General features: G+C 41.5%; 1 protein-coding gene across 1 annotated transcript in view; it reads left to right on the forward strand.

The window, feature by feature from the left end:
- The window catches only part of LOC113035750 (calsyntenin-2), a 356,909-nt gene that overhangs the window by 176,150 nt on the left and 158,842 nt on the right, over positions 1-21,917 (forward strand). Inside the window, exon 3 of the mRNA XM_026191409.2 lies at positions 13,851-14,046. Within this exon, the coding sequence (XP_026047194.1) occupies positions 13,851-14,046 (196 nt within the window). The remainder of the gene's footprint in view (positions 1-13,850; positions 14,047-21,917) is intronic.

Below are 21,917 nucleotides of genomic sequence, written 5' to 3' on the forward strand. Positions count from 1 at the left end.
TACGTTAAGTACGCATCGAAACAGGGTTGGAATGTATCCGGTTTCCTTAAAACGATTAATCGGATAATTATTAAAAATGTTTACACAACCTATAATTTAGTGCTTTCTTTTTTAGTTAGTAAGCTAGACCACAGTTTTGTCAGGGCCTCTGTGTTTGGTTTTATTCATAATTAATTGAGAAGATACAACAGTTTGACGGTTGATCCAAAAAGATGGTTCCACTTACATAAGCAATGAACTCATTTAATGCTCCGGTCAAGCCACATCCAGTCAGGTGTCCTTTTTCTAACAAAGCTGTGTAAATAAAGGATAAGAACACAATATCAGAGCAGAATACACAAGCTTTAATTCTCCAGCAAGGTGAAGCAAGAGAAGGACAGAATGGCATGAAGGGCAAATGAGGGAATGGGGGAACGCAGCACCATGGACAAATGGCACAGATGACAGACATTTAATAAGAAGCTGAATTTGAGAAATGGCAGCAGCTGAACGGCAGGAATAAATGAGAGAGCGAATGAGAGAAATAAATGATAGGAGGGATAGAGGCCATGTTTGCCAGCCAATCACTGAGTGTTTTCACTCTGTGCAGGTTTTCAGGAGTGTGCAGAGACAGAAGCACACACTGGACAATAGAGATAGAGTGGGCATTCGCGTGCACACACATGCACAGACATCGACATTTTTAGTTAGAAAAAGAGACAGGTATAGGAACAGCAAGAGACCAGCCCCTCTCTCTCACACACACACATGCAGAGTTCTAGAAAAACAGGTGCAGACAGCAAGAAATCCCATCTATAGGGTATTTTTGTGGTGCGTATTGTTGCTCCCATAATCTCTTATCTTTCATGCTTACTTGCTCTAACACCTCTCTCTCACACACACAGACACACACACGCACACACACAGACACATATATATACAGTTTGTGGCAGGGACTACCCTGCTTTCACAATCCCAGGTTCCTAGGCCAATTTGAACTGTAGCAGTGAGCGATGGTGACCCACTGGTGCCAGCAGACCTTGGTGGAAAAAGTCATTTTTCACAGCTTGTGCAAATGCAAACTTCTCTCCAATGAGAGCTCAGGTAATATTTTGCCTCTTGGAACGATTACTTTGTGTTTAGGGAAAATAGAAATATATCATACTTTTACTAGAGTTTCTTTGAAAGGTTTAACTGCTGGAAATATTTAAACTGAAGCTTCTGAAAAGCTGAGCTAAGAGCTGAGTTTTAGAGTTTCCCAGTGGGTAACTTTTCAGGACGGAGGGAGGGAGCAACTATTCCCAAACTGCTCACTTTAACTAATTTAATTCCAGGTAAATTTTACATGTAATGTTGCTGCATATGAAAAATGTAAAACATTAAAATTAAATGGAATCAGGTCAAATGAAAGATACTTGTTTGGTATATATCCAGTTTATATTGGAGCATTTCATTTCATTTATTTATTTATTTCACACTTGGTACAACAATTCAAACAAACCAACCACACTTGCTATCAAAAAGCACTACAACCATGTGTGAAAAGGAGCAGGAAGAAGAAAATATTCTTATCTATTATTATCTTATCCCTGCCCCTGCATAATTTCCTCGTTTATCATATGAAAAAAATAAACCTTTGATTTGTATTTCAGTTTCATTTTACTCACTTATTGCTTCATGTTTCTAAGGACCAACATGTGCCATTTAAAAAAAAAAAATCTGTTAAATGCCACTGTGGTGACAGTTTTAACTGATTTAAAAACAGCAGCTTTGACGAATGCCGTGATGAAAATGTTTCATTTGTTTCACACTCTTTCCCCGAACCACGTGCTGATCACAGTAACTGTTCACACTGCGGAAGGCAAAGTGAAGACATTAAACCATAATACAACATTCAACTCACACAGCATTCATTCTAGCACAATAAGCCAAAATGTGTTTAAAAATATTCAGTTCAGTGCCACTTCATTTATATAGCACCAAACCACAAAAATACCAAGAACTCAAGGTTCTTTATAATGTAAGGTTAAGGCCCTACAATGAACAAGCACTTGGCAACAGTGGGAAGAAAAAACTCCCTTCCAACAGGAAGATACATCTAGCAGTACCAGGCTTTAGGGAGGTGCGGCTGTGGAAGAGAACTGGAGATTAACTACTACTTATTAACTGCAGAGTTGTGTATAAACACACAGTGAGTGAAAAACAAATGTTCAGTGCAACATGGGAAACCCCCCCCCCCCCCCCCCCCAGCAGCCTACGCCGATTGCAGTGCAACTAAGGGAGGGTTCACCCGATCAAGCCCAAAATTAGTTGACATTATTGGCAGGCTAAAGTTATAAATTAGCCTATTTAGCTGTTTTGGCATTGATGCAAAGACTGCTTCCTTGTTAGCTTCTATAGCCACTACATAAGTATTAAAGAAGCATATAACAGCACATTAGAAGTGGAAAAGAGTAGTCTAAAGTCGGGACTGGTGTATAGAAAACTAATGAATCACAGTGAGGAGAGCTATAATTTCCATGTGTGAACACACTGTCTACAGTGATGAAATTTTTTATAGTTATAAACCATTTCTCAGATATTTAGTGCTTGGAGGGGGGCTGGAATGATTTCTGCCATTTTTCTGAGCTCTGTGTGTGTGGTTTAGAAAATCATGTGAAACATTTGCCAGGAAATCAGCGTCTAATGTAAGTTACTAAGTTGCATTATAGGAAACGTAGGTGTGTGTTTGGGTTGTTTTACTTGTTGTCTTTGTTGCCGTTTTGCATCTTTACACAACTTATCATGTACACAGTGGTATTTGAAATGGACTGTTAGCACAGGGGGAAGCGTAGCCACATCCATGTGTGGGAAGAGCCAATCTGGTCTCAAAAGCACAGTGCTTTAATGAAATGAAACAGAGGCTTTAAAGAGGGCATTCAAGTGTTGTGAACGCTGGAAAAGCAGAAATCATGTCTCTACTGTAGCTGTCAGAATAGCTCATCTGTCACATCTGTCTTGCTGTTTGATGTAAATGCCAAGATTGTGGTGCCTTTTGTAGATCTCCGAGGCACAAGTATAAAAATAATCTTCTAGGAGTTTTCTCCAGGGACGTCACACCAACACAGTAACAACATTTTCTCTGCAGCTGTTATCAGACACACTGTACACTTCCCCCCCAAAGGTAAACACTGCCAGCAGTGATGGTGGATGTGTCATGTGAGCCCGCTGCGTTTCATAGTCGTCAGCGTTCCACAGCAAGTCGTCCGTCCTGCACTCCATTCCCGCTCGCTAACACAGCCTAACACAGTCATTACCACAGAATGCACTAAAAGAAGATATGTTCCTGCCTCGTGGACCCTTTGGCTGCGGGAGCTTTTAAACAGGATGATGCAACTGATGGCAATTTACATATAAAATACACCAGAGATATGGGCAGCAGCATCAATATTTTCATCTGGTTTCCCTCTCAAATTCCCTAATAGAGCATAAACAAGATTAGAATACATTTTGTGTTTTGGTCAGTTGGGACACGATGCCTCTGCCATAAACGATATCGCAACTGATTTTCTGATAAACCAATTCTCTGTAGCATTTACAAACATCCAGACTTTTGGTTCCTGCCTCATTTCAGCCCCAAATGCGCCGATCGAAGCCTTATGCCTTGTTGGCTTTGGTCCAGCTTTCGTTAAATCACGGGCAGAGTAAGGAAAGCTGAGTGGAGCCACATCCATTGTGTGGTTGGACCGGAGCCTATAACACTCAGTGGTGATGATGGTGAACAGCTGGGCCTGACTGCCGGAGCCGTCGGTACACGACGAGATGATCGATAGCTCGATGGCAGGATTTCAGCCTGTATTTGGGCAGAGTGGAGTGACATAATGGAGAGTCAGAGTAGTTATTTTTGGAACTGGGACTTTTTAATCTTCCTCTGGGCTCTGTGGAGGGCAGTGGGTGATGCCTTTTGGTAAGCTTAGAAATAATATTTGGAATGGCTTTAAAATGAACAGATGCATTAAAATGCCAGGTGATCCCTGCAGTGGTCATTCTCTGATTCGGGTTCATTTCAGCTTATTATTATGATATAAACATGAACTTCTGACACTATCAAATCTTTCATTCGAATATATAAAAAAGTTTAAATCCCTGTTTTTGTTGTAAAACAATGAAGCTGATGCCGACAGAAATAGATACATATAAATGGATTTTCCCAGTGGAAGTTTTTGTGTGACTTTGTATCTCAAGTTGTGTCTTGTTTTCCTCATAACATACGATTACTTTACCCAGTTTAAAGTTTGCTATATAGAAAACCTTTTTAGCAGTAAAAATCAATAAAATGCATACCTCTTATTGCCATATAGTTCTGTTAATCGAACACTATGTGGACGCTGCTGTGAGACAACATTTGCAGAGGTAAATTGTCAGGTTCTTATTTAATGCACGACTTAATCTACCTTACACAACATGTCTTTTTCACACACACACATTTACTTTTCTACATCTAAGTGCTTTCTATCTATTGATTCACACTCCGATAAACATCTGGGTTCAGTATCTTGCCCAAGGATACTTTGACTGGAGCATTCAGAGATGGAACCACCAACCTCTCAATTAGTTGACAGCCTGTTCTACCAAGTGAGCCACAGCCATCACATTAGATCACTACTAATGGGATGGGATGGCACAGATCCTCATCTGTGTGTTTGTGTGCGTGCGTTTCTGTTCTCGTGTTTCAAATTGCTGAGGGTCATCTGTTTTTGTTACTCACCGTTCTCTTGTACTCATGCAGACATGACTGGTATATAAAAATAAACGAGAAGGACTCATAAAAACCTTCTTTGTATCTTTGAACTGATTACATTTGTAAAGTTATTATTTTTTAATTATTGTTTTAATTAAGGTCAGTAACCCTCTGGTAGCAATCAGTTGTGGAATCAGGGAATAGTGACTGGAGGTTGCCAAGGGGTCACCAACTGTTCTTTATGCTTGTGTGAGTGAAGCCAGAATGTAATTAAATCCTTCTGTTTGCTGTGGGCATCCAATCAGAAGAAAGATAGCAAACAGAAATGTAAGCAGAGCCTTCCAGGCAACAGGACTGGCTAACTGTTCTCTTAGTTTAGTAAAATGAAAAGCTGAACAGTGCAAATGGCTTAGATGCATCAATAATCCAGTTAGTGCGAGAGTTAAACTGATATCTGAAACGAGCTTCTCATAATCCCTGCCTGAGCCTTAGTGGATCATTCTGACATTAATTTCGGGCCTATAAAGCTCAATAAAGCACTGCATGCTACACTGGTGAAAAACAAATAAAACTGAAATACTGTAAACGTCGAAACAAAGCCAGGGTGTTGTTGCGTTGTATTAAAAAACACATGAAAAACGTTTGTGGGCTCGGTTGCATTTCTGCTGTGAAGAAAACTTGGCACGTAATCAGGTTTGCATGTACTCTAAATATTCTATTGTGTGGTTGTTCTTTGATTTTGTTTGGCTTTGCTGACCTTAGATCTAATAAACTCTATCCATGATCAAAGAGAGTGTCAGCGGTGTGATGGTCTTTGCTTCATCATGTTGCTCGACTGTGGAGAGAACATCCTCTGAGGCATTAATGGGGGTCATAAACTCTGATACGGATATTTGAACACATTGAACTTTAACTGGCCTTGCTCAGACAAGGACACATGCTCTCCCTCGAGGGCATTTCCATGAACAGAATTGGAAAATAGAAACTATTGATTTCTCTTTGTGTTTAATGTGATTGCCTTGGCTTTGTTTTGTTAATGTTTAGCGGGTTTTTTCTCTTTGGTTGCTTTTGTGGTTTTTTACCTCCTCTCACCATTTTTGGAAGGCCAATCATATTTCAGTATTCAGCGTAGAGGAAAGAGTTGTGTCAAAGAACTTGCGTTTTACATGTAGAAAGGCCTTACAAAGTCATTCTATGACACAAAATAATGGAATTGATCTTAATTAAAGCCTTATATTGATTCATTTTATGGCATTATCTTTTTTCCCCTCAATTAGCACTTGGTGGATACAGTTTCCAATGTGAGCCATGCCTTAAATCAGCAACAGGAAATAGAATAAAGTTGTTTTTTCAAAAAATTGCCCAATGTCAATTTTTAGATCACTGTCGGGAAATTTCACCTTTCCTGGCCGTCACTGACTGAAAGCAGTGAATATTCTGTGGGTGGATGTAAGCTGCCAGCTGATTAAAGTGAAGTGTTTGTGTTTACTGTAATGATTTAGCTGGTGCTGCATCGGATGCCAGTCTGTTATTGATGGTTTGACTCCTGCACGGCAGTGCTTTGGCCCTGCTCCAAGTTGAAGTAATTGACATGTTGCCCCCTGGGGTTTGTGATTAACTTTACTGACATATAAGGCGAGGTGGGTGTGTGTCATTGCACACACTTGGCAGCGCTAACAGACCTTTGAAGCTGCTATGACAAAGTAGCCTTGAGTTATTAAAATTTTTTTGGTGCTGTCCAATGAAATGCCTGGAGAGATGAAACCGAAAACCCCATGCTGATTCACCCAAAAATCTGACCTAACCGGACTCATACTGCGATACTTCTACAGCACTTTTAGATGCTTCTAGAGGGTTAGGGTTTTTACCCACTTCTAAACATCTAAATCTGTGCATTTATCATAGAAAGTTCTTCTCAGTGTTGGGGTAGTCCAAAAACTCTATAAAGTATTACACTGATGAAGTAACTAAGGTAATTTTGGCTTGTGTTTGAAGAGCACTACATTAAAAGCCAAAGCTTGTGTGACGAGCTCAGTTAATTTAATTCATATGTGCACTAGGCAGGGAGGGACTGTGAAGTATGCAGAGGAAACTCATAAACCATTAAACAGCGATTTTACTCTAACCATAACCTAAAAATAAAGTGATACCAATAAGTTCTTATCGCAGGGCATCAAATATTGCTGTTCCGTCAAAGATATGAGATATGACTAGATCCTTTGGCTTTGGTGGCTTGTTGTAGAGGAGAGGAAGCTGTTCTCTGTGAAAAAACTGAATTATAAAATTGGAGGAGTGGTGCAAGCTTGGGGAGAGTCACAAGTTTGTCAGTGAAGAAATTGTCATTTGTGTGTTTGTGATTTGTGTTTTACACTTCATTTACACTCACGGATTTGTGTCATTGTCACTTACTTTCTGAATTCACTCGCTTGTTGGGTTCAGGCACTTGAAACTACTTGGTTATATTTTTGAAACGCTCCGAGTTTGGGTTCGAACGCAGTCATATCTCTCCTGGTTGAGCAGGCAGCCTACATTGCTGGTGACTGCCCATTTGGAAAAGAAATAGAAAAAACTTGCATAAGATGTGGCCTACTTCATATAGTGAATCATAGGGCTTATATGATTTACTCATGAAAGTGGCCACTTTCTCATTACTTTCATATATTGTTTTAGTAAGTATCCAAAACATTTATATAATATAATTTCATTTATATAATTTTTCAAGGGATCTTATATCTGTTTTCACTCTTGTATGCTTTTCATACAAATTTCACAGACAGATACAAACTTTATAAGATTTATAAAGTTTGTATCTATTCCATATGGGTGGCGTCAGAGTCCGCCACAATATTAACTCTTCACATTGAATCTCGGTGCTTATTTAGTTCGTTTAAATGTGACATAAACTGGTGACAAGTCAGGAGTAAAAGACACACGTCATAATTGCCATAATTGTATGCATCAATGTTCTGATATTTATACTATCCTTGGTCTCAGGCAAAGATTTGTTCACATGAGCCACAAATTCCATGCATATATCTCATGCACAATGCATTTCATGTCACACCAAATCTGACTGTTGATTCTCCTGCTGGATCACAGCTTACTGGGGATTTATGCTTCAGCGGGAAATGTACTCCTTAACCACAAACCCCACTGAAAACTTAAACTGTAACCAATGCGAAACGTGATGTGCAGCTCCCTACATATGCAACTACATGTCAAGAATTTGAATTTATCACTGAGAGAATCATCATCATCTTAATATAAACAATAATAATCATAGCATCAATCACAAATGTCAGTAAATTCCTGGAGGGACAATGCAGAAGCTATCAGAACGGATGTGTTCGAATGTACAAAGAAGGACCAGAGGGACAAATGTGCTGAAAGAAAACTGACTACAACCAAGAGCAGGGGGCCAGAGTTGAGAAGCAACCACACGGTAATTAACACATACTGCACAAGCATGAGCATAAATGCTGACAGCGACTTCAGCCGTTTAGGTGGATAACATCGTAGGTTCTACAAAGGTTCAAGGCTTAGTGTTTTCCACATTCACTACTAAATCCAGTTTGCACTTTAATTTGACCTATTGTACTTAACCTAGATTTTCTTGGTGTAGGTTGTGCTGTTTTTTGAAATGTTGACCCAGTTCCTTAAAAAAAAAAAAAAACAACACTTTTTCATGTACAGTATTTCCTTTTTCTTCCTACCAAACTACACCCACCAATTGAATCACCGTGCAGAAAAGGAAATTCCCACGTACCTGTGATGAGAAACCTGGACCTGTGAGTGGATGTAAACTTTGATGAGTGAGCTGTAATCTTTGGAAGCTACATGCTTGATTTGGTTGGCAGATTGCACTTACTGGAAAGGTCACGGGCAGCCCACCGTGCAGTTTTCTGTGTTCACTGTACTAATACAGAACGCTGTTCTGCACATCAGGAGCAGGGATAGTGCAGATACATACCGTCTACATGCTTATGAACAACAACAGCATGAGCTGATTTCAGGGGGGGCACCCATTGCTTCCTTGACGTGAGTGTCTGAGTGTAGAAGGTTCAATCCTCCACTGTTCACTCTCTCACACATGCCTACACACACATTCACAGACACACACACACACGGTGGGTGTTCACTCTGATAGAAGACAGTGGGATGTCATTAACACTGTGTGAGGGGCCTTTAATGTAATTAACAGAGAGGAGAGGAGAGAAGGGAGGTGGCAGTGGGGGTGGCACCCACGAGGTCGAGCAAATCAACTCGCACCCCTTCTGCAACAGTCGAACACACGCAAGCCCACTTCCTCCCCGCTTTAAACCCCTGTTGAGAAAGCTGTAGTTTAATTAAAAATCCCCGTTCCGACAAACACTCAGAGGCGCTCACTGTACAGAAACACCACTTCAGTTTTCATGCACCGCAGTCAGAACATGTGGACTTGATTAGTATTAATCCTTATCTCAGAAATGGACAGCTTCTCAATTGTGTTTTTTTTCCTCTGCTAGCTAATTTCATGAAGAGCATAATTACAGCATTTTCAATTTCGTCCCTCAGCAGAGTTATGAGGCTCGTGCTCTATCTCTGCACTGCAGCTGAGAGGGGCCGGGGTGTGTGCTTGTGGGTGTGTTGATTGCATTTTTTTTTTTGAGGGTGGGGGCTGAAGTAAGCAGGAGAATTAGTAGGTTGCAGAGGTGACTAATACACCAGATAATTTGATCCCACGTCAGAATTGGAAAAGCAGCTGAAATCATGACAACTGTGTAAACCTCATAAAACACAGCAACTCTTCTGCAAACAGGGCCGGTTTACTAACAGCAACAAGGGGAAATATTAAGTGAACGCAAACATTTCAGTGCCAGCGAAATGATTCCTCTTCCAGAATGTGCTCGGTAGCAGTATGAGATCCAGAAATCTGATTTACTTGCTGTCTATCTGGTGTTTGTTCCAACAGTAGGAGGATGAAAGGCATGTCGGCTCTGATTAGAGCCGCCGAGCTGGCACTGTTTGAGTGAACGTGTGTGTACTCATGCCTGTGCTTTGGTCATTCTCCAGTAGGGAAATCGGAGCTGCCCTAAGGCAGCAGTGGCCATGTTCCCATCCTTCTCAGTTCCTCCTTTCATCTATCTCTATATCTTTCTCTTCCTCGTCTTCCTCTCAGCAGTGTGACTGCTTCCTCGCCTGATATCTCCACTTTTACTCCTCGCTCAAATGCTCGGTAAACAGCTGCCGCGCATATCTCTGCACTCGTGAGCGAAAGCACCTTTTCGGCTTGTGTATATATTAAGATACAGGCAGCTCATCAAGAATGCTTTGTCAGCTTTGATAATAACTTGGGGCCCCAAGGCGTCGAGGCCCCTGATATTTTGTCACACTCCTCCAGCTCTGCAAACACAAGCCAATATTGCCGGTAAAGCAGCTCTGCCTTCAGTGATAATGAGCTCTCCGTCCTCTAAGATAGTGCAGAGTGGACCGGTGCCAGATTCCCTTGAGGTGTTTGAGCACTGGACGACTTCTGACACCAACAGGACAGCAGCTTAGGTCCAGAGTGCACTTTCTACTAACTAATAGACAACCCTTAATTCAGAGTTGATTAAATGAAAATGTAATGATGTCCAAGGGGAAACGCAGTAATCACAGCAGCAGAGAATGAGGTAGCAAAGAAGAGGGGGGCAAATCAGGCATAGTCGAGTAAGTTAGTTTCAAAGTTTTACAGTGTGTAAAGCATAAAAGCATATAGTGATTAAAAATGCTGCAGGCCTACTATATGGAGTGCTGAAGATCATAAAAGCAATTTATTATGCTAAACAGTGGTGATTAGCCAGAAAATAAACTAATAAAGAAACAGCACTGCACTCACACTATCCATTAGTTTGCATCCATTAGTTTTAAATGTCCCCCACCTCACCCCCCTTCAAGAAGACAGAGTTCCTTCTGATCGTAAATCTACCTCTTAAAAGTCTAATGTGACACCGAGATGCATATTTAGCTAACAGTTTAGCGCAGTAATTAGCGTTTGGGAGCGCTATGCCTCTGCCAAGTTCCATCCGCCCAACATCTGTTCCTCACCTGCCTCCGGGGGCCAGTGCTCTTCCACCTCGTCCCCTCTCCCCCATCCCGCTCCACCGCCCATCTTTGCCTCGCTGTAGGTGGCAAAACACTTATCAGGTCTGGAGTGAAGTGATAGATAGAAAGGAAAAGAATGGCAAAAAAATGACAGGTCTGTTGGCAGCTGGAACCACTCACAGTGTTCTTTTGAGACTTAAGAGGGAGCCCCCCACCCCACTCCACCCGCCCCCCCACACACACACCTCCTGCGGTCACCTTGACCCTTCTCCCTGCCTCTCCCCTTCAGCTACAATTAAATCACGATGGAGCACGTCAGGCCACCCAGCCTCGACGGTGGGCGTGCGCACCATCAGCATATCTTCAGCATATTCGCCCTGATGGGAAGCTTCTGCACTTGCCTGTGTATTGGATTTATTTCTCGCTCCAGCAGTGATGGATTTTCCATTTTCCTGTTTTGTGTGGTGGTGGCGCACTGTCGAGAGAAGCCTCACGTCAAGACTGTTGCATCTTCTGTCACTCGCCGTCTCACACCGTTTGCTCGGTGCCATTTTATGATTTTTCTCTTGCCGGCAAGCCGTGCTTCTCCATGACATGGGGGCCCATTTAAGTCTGATAAGTCATTGTTCAGACAATACAGAAAAGGGAAGGGGGGGGGGGGGGGTGTCCTTTACAGTAACCAAACAATGTTGACACCTCCCAACCCTTTCAATTCTCTTACTTTCTGCCCTTTTTTTTTCCCTCCGTCTGCTCTTTCTTCATCTTTCTTCGCCTATAGCTTGTCTGCAGGCAAATTGTCATCTCAGAGCCCCTGCCCCTAACTGGAAGGGAGGGGGCGGGAGAGTTGGGTGTGGGCGGGGTGAGGTGGCGGGGATTATGACAGAAGCAGGATGAAGGGGGGCAGAAAATAAAGTTGCTCTTATCAGAATTTGCCAGGAGCAATGTGCACACAAAGCTGCTTGGGAATCCAATTTAGTCCTCGCTGTTAGTTTAAGTGATATCAGCGCAATTAGCCGTCACAGGTCAGAGTGTGAGACCAGCACGTTAAGTGATTTCCTGAAATCCCACCAGTGGAAGCACAAGAGGATGTCAGTTCTCGAAGTTAAGAAGAAAAAGAAAGCGTTCCGACCCCACAAATGGACCGCTTCTTTATACTCTCCTGCTAATAAATGTCAGCCTTCTCTCGCCTCTTTTGTTTTGCTCATGTCAGCTGCTCACTCTGGATTTAAATGGATTTTCTTGCTCTATATCTCGCTACAAGGGTGACTTTGAGCTGTTTTAGTTTTGCTTGAGCCTCTGTGTAACTCAATTGTGCTTAATGTTGCTTTTGGGTGCACTACTAAGAATGGCTCCATGTTGGGTGGAGAAACGGTGGGAATGTCCTTGGTGTTTCTCACAAGAGCAATTAGACACTAAGTACGAAGGGGCATTGGCGGGATTGCGAGTTTGATCTATTTATAAATGCTCCAGTGTGACTTTCTGATGCTTTTTGCTTTGCCTGTATGTTTCGTTGTGCACCTGTGAAGGAGCGATAGGAATAACCCAAGGTGACCAAGAAGTAAACGTTAGGGTTTGTTTTGACCAGCTTTTATTCAGCCACAATACACTTTAGATCAAATAAAGTTTAAATTAAAGAATTTCTTTTAAGCGAGGTGTTAAACCTTACCATGGAATTAACTGTACTTCTTACACTTTAAATAACGTTCTCACATCATTTGAGCAACACTTACAATATTAAGAAAACGTAACAAAGCTACATCAGGAATATTGCTGTACAACACAAAGGAACCTGTAAAACGCAGTCGTAAAGCACTTTCTGTCTTCTGTTTAAGGACAGGTATGTTACTTAACCCTCTGAGGTCTAAGTCATCTAGATACCACAAACTTCTTGTTGTTTCACAGCAAGTAGGTGAAACAGCAAGTAGGTTTGAATCTGCTATCTGACTGGAGCTTTTTTCTGTGGAGTGTATGTTCAGTGTCAGTTGTATGGTTCTTTTTGTTTAAGGGGGACAGCCAATCACAAGTAAGTTGGCTTAAAGAGAAAGAAGCCTAAGCTTGTTTCAGACTGTGACTGAATAGAGAGCGGAACAAGCAATATAAAATAAATCTGTATTTTTATTAACTATAAATCTGTATAAACTCTACTAGAGATCAAGAATCCAAATATAGAGTTGAAAATAACATAACGGCTTTAAACTTTGCTAAATTTCTAAATTAAGACAGTGAGGTTCTAATGTAGAGTCTTACAAATGAGCCTGTGATTGTTAGTGTAGAGCATTTTAACTTTATTCATGAACTTTCTCAGGCAGGAGTGGGCTAGACCTTTTTTTATATAATTCCCAAATAAAAATCATGAGGTTTTAGTAATCTACTTTCTTTACATTTTTATTATTCTTTCCAGTATGTCACCACGTATGTATTCTCTGCACTGGTATCTTTCTCAAGGATGATGCTGAGAGCATGTGTGAAACAGTTACAACTGTTATTTCTCCTCCACTGCAGATAGGGCAGCACAGAGCAGATATGAATATCGCAACAATATCTCTTACAGTGGCTGCTGGTGGAAATAAATAGCTCAGCAATATTCCCAGAAAGCATGTGTTTCTTCTGTGCAATACAATTAAGAGTTGGACCCACAGGAACATCCATAAATGTTAAATTAAGTCAGCATTTCTTTCCTACAATGTTAGCGTAATCTGATTGTGAAAATGAGTTAGTTGGCAGGTAGGTTGTTCCAAGCATCTTGGAGAACCTGCCACACACTGGCTTCATAATGTCAATATCAAGGCTCTGTGGGGGTCGGCCATCTGTAGCGGGGCTCCTTCTGAAGTTTAGGGTCATGTCACGCTGCAGACTGAATCTGGGACCAGTCAGGTGCTCTCTGGTGGGTTTGCATGATGGATAAGAACATTTCAGGCATCTAGTAAAGGCAAACTTTTTTCTTGAACTTCCTCTCCCCAAAAAAGCTTTTTGTTTGCTTAATTTACACACAGAATTCTGTCTAGCTGGTTTCTGTGTGACAGACACTGATTAAATCTGACCTCATCTTTCCTTTTCCTTCTCTCTTCTCTACCACCCTGCTCTCTAGGAGAGATCTGTGCATTCAACATACACGGGCTGGACGCACCGTTCGAGGCAGTGGTGCTGAACGGTACGTCCGGTGAGGGCCAGCTGAGGGCACGGGGCCTGGTGGACTGCGAGTTACAGAAGGAATACACCTTCATCATTCAAGCTCATGACTGCGGGTCGGGCCCTGGGGGCATCGAGGGCAAGAAGTCCCACAAGTGAGTAAAACAGACAATGGGGTTTGAATAAAGCAGACTTTGCGAAGGTGGACAGAATGCACTGACACGAAAATACCACCAACTGCAAGGCCTAGACAATTAAATAAACAAAACCCGAGTTAATAATGCATGTCAAGTGCTTGGGCTACATTGTGTAAGGCTACAAAGTAGAAAAGAATGAATTATTCATGAAGACAATGTCTAAACTCACATTATCAGCTATCCTAGAGGACGGTGGAGCTTTGGAAAGACTAACGAAGACAACTAGTCGGCTTTATATAACTGTGAATATATATATATACAGTGGAACCCTGGCTTACGAAGACCCCATTTAACGAAAAAGTTATTAAGGCACATAATATTTCTGCCCGTGGTACGGCAAAATGCCCGCAAAACAAAATAGATAAAATAGAAAAAAAAATTCAATTAAATTCCATAATGTTATATACATGTACACGTATGCTTTCTTCAACCTCCGCCACCTCCTCCTCCACCAAGAACTTAGTCTTCAGCCAGTATTGCCTCACTCAAAAAGCAATGGAAAAAGGGGCTTTGACTTACGAAAATTTTGACTTACGAAAGACCCTCTGGAACGAAATAATTCCATAAGTCGGGGTGCCACTGTATGTATGTATGTATATATATATATATATATATATATATATATATATATATATATATATATATATATATATATATATATGGTAGCTCCTGTACATGGATGACATCAAGCTCTATGCCAAGAGTGAACGAGACATCGATTCACTGATCCACACTACCAGGCTATACAGCAATGGCATTGGAATGTCGTTCGGACTGGAGAAGTGTAGTCGGATGGTATCAAAGAGAGGGAAGGTAGTCAGAACTGAGGGGATTGAACTACCAGAAGGCAACATTGCAGACATAGAGGACAGTTACAAGTACCTGGGGATCCCGCAGGCAAATGGGAACCATGAAGAGGCCGCTAGAAAGGCTGCAACCACCAAGTACCTGCAGAGGGTCAGGCAAGTCCTGAGGAGTCAGCTGAATGGTAAGAACAAGATCCGGGCCATCAACACGTACGCCCTGCCCGTGATCAGGTACCCTGCTGGGGTAATAGGCTGGCCAAAGGAGGAGATAGAAGCCACTGACATAAAGACAAGAAAGCTCCTTACCATGCATGGAGGGTTTCACCCCAAGTCCAGCACCCTGAGGCTGTACGCTAAGCGGAAGGAAGGGGGCCGGGGACTGGTGAGTGTCAGCACCACAGTCCAGGATGAGACAACGAACATCCAAGAATACATTGGGAAGATGGCCCCAACTGACCGAGTGCTCAGTGAATACCTCAGGCAGCAGAAACCCAAGAAAGAGGAGGGAGACGAGGAACCATCATGGAAGGACAGGCCCCTGCACGGTATGTACCACCGGCAGATAGAGGAGGTGGCTGATATCCAGAAATCCTACCAGTGGCTGGACAAAGCTGGACTGAAAGACAGCACAGAGGCACTAATCATGGCAGCACAAGAACAAGCTCTGAGTACAAGATCCATAGAGGCTGGGGTCTATCACACCAGGCAAGACCCCAGGTGCAGGCTGTGTAAAGATGCCCCAGAGACAATCCAGCACATAACAGCAGGGTGCAAGATGCTAGCAGGCAAGGCATACATGGAACGCCATAACCAAGTGGCCGGCATAGTGTACAGGAACATCTGTGCCGAGTATAACCTGGAAGTCCCGAGGTCAAAATGGGAGATGCCCCCAAGGGTGGTGAAGAATGACCGAGCTAAGATCCTGTGGGACTTCCAGATACAGACGGACAAAATGGTGGTGGCTAACCAACCGGACATAGTGGTGGTAGACAAACAGAAGAAGACGGCCGTAGTGATCGATGTAGCAGTTCCGAATGACAGCAATATCAGGAAGAAGGAACACGAGAAGCTGGAGAAATACCAAGGGCTCAGAGAAGAGCTCGAGAGGATGTGGAGGGTGAAGGTAACGGTGGTCCCCGTGGTAATCGGAGCACTAGGTGCGGTGACTCCCAAGCTAGGCGAGTGGCTCCAGCAGATCCCGGGAACAACATCGGAGATCTCTGTCCAGAAGAGCGCAGTCCTGGGAACAGCTAAGATACTGCGCAGGACCCTCAAGCTCCCAGGCCTCTGGTAGAGGACCCGAGCTTGAAGGATAAACCGCCCGCAGGGGCGTGCTGGGTGTTATATTTATATATATATATATATATATATATATATATATATATATATATATATATATATATATATATATATATATATATATGTGTGTGTGTTTGTATGTGTGTCTGTGTGTGTGTGTGACAACCACAATGTGCGTCCACATGTTTTGGATGGTCCAAAAATGAGACTATCGGCAGTAAGTTCCTACTTTATTCTCAAAATGCTAAGGAGCACCTCTGCAGCTTATGTCAGTATCAGCTCTGCCCTTCAGCAAGATGGATACAGCTCTGTACCTTCATGTCTTGAGGCCCATATACACAGAAAGACAGTTATTTACATATGTTTGGTTCTATTTAATCAAGTATTCTAGAAAATTATTGCAGTTTAAGTTTATTTGAATGTGTATTTTGTAAATTTACCAGATGGTTTAGGGGCATCAGCTTAGTAAATATGTTCTATGACTTGTGTCTTTTATGCATCAGTAAAGCAGCCCGCCCCCCTTCTTCAGTGGGGTGTTATTATTCATTGTAATTAGTAATGAAAAAAAAGAGAGCATCACAGACTATGTAGAAGACATCGAGTCTTTCAGTGAAAAGGTGCTAATGTAAAAGCTGATATACGCTTTTTAAATTGCACTTTAGATTGTGACCCAAACTGTGACCGCCTAAGCCTAATCAAATAGCCCATTTTTGTTGCATAAAAAAAGCCAATTAGTGCATGAAAGTAAACAGCCACTAAAAGACCAATTAAAAAGCTCTTTGGAACAAAAATAAAATCTAAAATATGGGACTCAAACTTGTGTGATCATTGAAGTGAACAGCCCCAAAGCCTCGTTCTGTGAAGTTTTGTTTTGTTTTACCCACACTACAGCACCAGATTCAGACCTGAAAATGATTTTTTTTACAGAATGAGTCAAGTAAGCAAAATACTTCAATGATGCCAATGCAGCTATCATTACAAGAGCATTATGTAGTTATATTTATGAGGCCACTGTCATTGCTAATCATCAAAAGTCCATGGGTTGTATATCAGTTATAGAATTAAAGAAAAAGTACCTTGAGAAAATAAAATGATACTGTCAAGGGATTCATTATTTTAAAATGTATTGTGCTACATATTTTTTTTAGGGGTGATGTAGATGTCTCAAAAACTCAAGTTCATGAATGAGATTGATAGACTTGGTGTTAAGGGAATACATTTGATGTTAGATTCTGTCTCTCTGCTTCTTCATCATGTACTCAGCCTGATCATCCTCACCGTATGTTCCTTTTTAACACCAGTTTATGTGTGTGTGGTAAACAGTGCGTGGAGTTGTGTTTGTGTAGCTTGTTTAAACTATGAAAATATATATTTAAAAAAACAAAGCTGCACCAAATCTACAAAAGAACCTGCTTGTTTTTCTTGACTGTGACCTGATTCCTCATGATAGACGATTGTTTGCATCTTCACCACTGAGTGCATCCCTCTTTACACATCTGATTGATGCTCGGTGCTTGCGTCATTTTTAGGAGGCTATTAACTGCAAAGAAGGTGGCGTCGCCTGCAGTCTCCCTCTCAGACTGCCTACAGTGCCAACAACCTCCAGCTAGAAGTCAGGGCAAGACTGTATGCAGTCTGAGGCAAAGCACAGGGGGAAAAGTGCTCAAATAACATGCTTATTAAATTTGTTTTTCTGAGCACAAAATAGGCATCAAATATAACTTTTTAAATCAAATTTTCTTTTCAAGTGTCGTTCTACTTGGAACAAAATGACGTTTCCTGCCAGCACAACAGTGCAGGTTATAAGAGAAAAAAAATACAGTCAAAATTAAAGGGGATAAGTAAACCAAATTAGAGCAGACAAGGGAAAAAGCAAAGTGTGGAAATATATGGAGTTCAGAGACATTTGAAATGTCAAGAAAAATGGGGCAAAAATAAGAACTCAGAAAAATTAAATTAGGTAAAAAACTTACAAGTAGATATCTAGTCCACTTAAAACTAACTCCCTAGACATGGTGTTTATATTCATTACAGAAAATAAATAACCTTTATGTAGGACTCATTGATTATAATTCTGGCTTTAGACTGCTCTGCTAGAGATTTGTAACATAATATTAAGTGAAGCTGAAGGAAAAAAAAGCTTGATATCTGTTTTTTAAGTCTGTCTCACACCTTTGTGAGCATTTATACTCGTGCTCTGGTCTATTTGCCAGTATGTGGCAAGTAAATTGCCAGAACACGTGTTGGAATTGAATTTTACTTTAAACAACAGCAACTACACCCAGAGAGGAACAGATATGCAGAAAAATACATTGCAACTAAATGTATCTGGGATTGAGCTGGGAAGACTGCATGCACTGGCAGAAGTCTGGCTATTGTGTTTGCAATGTAGGCAAACCTGACATATTTTCAACCGACAACACATTTCACATTTTCACATTGTTTCAAGGTAGAATTCTTGCACAAAATAATATGTCATGGTATTTTTTACACCCTTTAATTACATATTAGTCCAATGGCACTCAACATATTTCTTTAGCTCTTCCTCCTCCAGCCTTCACTTGGTCTCAGCTTGATTCCAGAATGCTTTGAAAGCAACACCCACTTCATCTCTCCAAATACTGGTAGACTATACTTTAAAGAGTTGACCTGATAAAAACAATTTGTCACACTTGTTGGCTTTCCTGAAAGCAGCTTCTGCCTGAAATTGCTCTCAGTCCAGACACCTCCCTTTGTCCACTGTATAATGCACATCTCTCCTCACAGTCTCTCCACTCAGCTCCCACTCTCACCTCGGCCAACAACGCAGTCCAGCACAGAAATCTATCATTGTGTCGGTGCATTTACTGTTATTGTTGATCATTGTTATGAATAGCTCTAACATTCATTCAATGAAATTAATGAACAATGAATAAAAAAATTAAATGTTTTAATTTAAAATACCAGTATATGCCTCATATTTGTGACTCCCGTAGCCTACAGTCATGGACAGATTACGAGAGGATGAGGCACATCTACCCTTCTACACTAAAAACAACTACAAACAACACAATGTAATATGAACGTTACTGTAATTTTATTGCACAAAAAGACAAAAATGGATGATGGTGAGGTGCAAAACACAGGCTATAAGACAGTATTCTAAGTACTGAAGAACCAAAATGGATGTTAAAAGTGTACACCCACTCCAGAAAGGCATTCAAAGCCTGATTTTCAAACATCTCTTTGTCTTTGTTTTGGATCTTTGTCTGATAGTTTTGCATTTCTGGGTGATTGTTTTGTATGTCTGCAGTTGGTTTGAGTCTTGGTGTGGTTATTTTGCATCTTTGTGTGGTTATTTTGCATCTCTGCACAGTTGTTTCACATCTCTCTGTGTTTTTTTGTATCTTTGTGTGATTGTTTTGGATCTTCTCTCACCCCAACCAGTCGCAGCCAACCGGTCTCACCCCCAACCGGTCGCAGCAGATGGCTCCTCCCCTCCCTGAGCCTGGTTCTGCCGGAGGTTTCTTCCTGTTAAAAGGGAGTTTTTCCTCACCACTGTCGCCAAAGTGCTTGCTCATAGAGGGTCATATGATTGTTGGGTTTTTCTCTGTATCTATGAAGCGCCTTGAGGTGACTTTTGTTGTGATTTGGCGCTATATAAATAAAATTGAATTGAATTGAATCTTTGTGTGGTTGTTTTGCATCTCTGCAGTTGTTTTGCTTCTTTGTGTGGTTGTTTTGCATCTTTGTGTGGTTATTTTGCATCTCTCTGTAGTTGTTTTGTATCTCTTTGTGGTTGTTTTGCATCTTTGAATGGTTGCTTTGCATGCCTGTGCGGTGGCTGTGTAGCTGTGTGGTTGTTTTCATCTCTGTGTGCTTGTTTTGCATTCCCGTCTCTGCCTTCACGCTGTTGATAATGTTTTACATCCCTCCTAAGCTCCCAGGCATTCTGTTATGTCACACTATTACTTTCTATCAACATAACTCACTGCCTGCTGTGACGTAGAAACAGTTTGGTTGGTACAGACAAGCTGATGCTGAAGGGGAAATGAATTTGGGAACACTTTAAATGGCCTGTCCTTTTGCTGGCAACTCTCAAAGGATGAGGCTGGCCTTTCACTGCACTGCTCACTTGCTTGCTCCGATTTACAAAGAAGCTAGCAGGGAAGAAGACGAATCTCTGCCTAAGGCTGTGCTTAAATTACACATGACACATCAACAGCACAGAGAGAAGGCAGTCAAGAAAATTAGCCGCTAAAGAGGACAGGGGAGGGGATCAGGAGTGACACAGGATGAGTTCAAACTCATCTTTCTACCCTTTATATATTCCTGCTCTGCTAACCACTGGCTGCTGCCCTACTTCTCCCTGTAGTATTTTTTCCCCTGGCTGGCTACAGCTCAGCCAGCGCTTGCTGTCAGACGCTGTCCTTCTTTCCGTCAGGCCTTCTCTCTTTGTTAAAGGCTGCCGTGTTTGAATATTTTGTTCCACTGCCTCTGCATTCACAAATGGATGCTCTCTCTGCTCTGGCTATACAAATCTGTCTCCCAGTGTGAGTTTTTTGCACACAAATGAGATGTTTCTTTCTTTTTCAAAATGCCATGTCAAACTTTGAATACATGTATCCTACAGAGCCAATAAAAATGCTACATTCCGACGCATTTGACGACTTTGTCAAAAACCACCGAAACAGACATTTTTATAAACAACGACATTAATGACTCAAGTCAAAGCACCATTTTAAAGGATTCCCCAGAATTACTCTTCTTGCCACTGCCCTCAGATATATTTTACTTGGCTACTGCATTAGTCACTTGTCAGCAAAGTGCAAAGCTTGAATGAATTCACCTTAAACTCCTTGAGGCAGTTTCTGCTCAGGTCAGCTTTAAATGAAACACAAATTACACTATAGGGCTGACCTCTGTCAAATCTGAGCTGTGAAGTGTTCTCAGCCTTTGTTGCAAGGAGCCATAAATGTAATAAATGTCCATTTTGTGTCAATTGATTTAACACAATAATGATTCAGCTCAGGCATTAATGAAAAAGTCAAGCAGTGCTGATTTTTGAGAAAAAAAATGCATCTCATAAGCAGGAATGACTTAACCACACAGAAATGTCATTAACAAAGAAATCATTATGATGCATCTGCTGAGGCCACGTCGTAGCCGTAGGGCGGCTCATGTGGTAGAGCACGTTGTCAAGTAACTGCAGAGTTTGCAGTTTGATCTCCGGCACGTCCACATGGAAAAGTGTCCTTGGGCGAAACACAGGCGCCCAAGTTACACCTCCTATGACATGCCAGTTGTTTCATGGCAGTTTGGCTGTCATTTGTTGTGTGTGTGTGTGTGTGTGTGTGTGTGTGTGTGTGTGTGTGTGTGTGTGTGTGTGTGTGTGTGTGTGTGTGTGAATGAGAAACACATTAAAAAGCACTTTGTAGAACTGCTACACTAAAAGTGCAGCTGGTTACTTGACCAGCATGTAATGTAGGTGCTTTGGAGGCCGCAGGCTTTCAACTCTGACATAACATGCAGGAAAAAATCTCCAAACTTTATTCTGTATTACAGAACCAACATTTTGCAGACCAAGTTTTAGCAATTTGCTTTTTCAGACAGAAGTTTCCAAGGATAGAGTGCTTAGTGATCAAACTAGCAATTTTGGTAAGAGACTACAGTCATAAGCTATAAAGGTGCAATGCACAGACACACATATATGCTAAATGGTGCCTAGTGATAGAAAATGAGAAC

This window comes from Astatotilapia calliptera, chromosome 14, assembly GCF_964374335.1.
Source record: "Astatotilapia calliptera chromosome 14, fAstCal68.1, whole genome shotgun sequence".
NCBI classification, from domain to species: Eukaryota; Metazoa; Chordata; class Actinopteri; order Cichliformes; family Cichlidae; genus Astatotilapia; species Astatotilapia calliptera.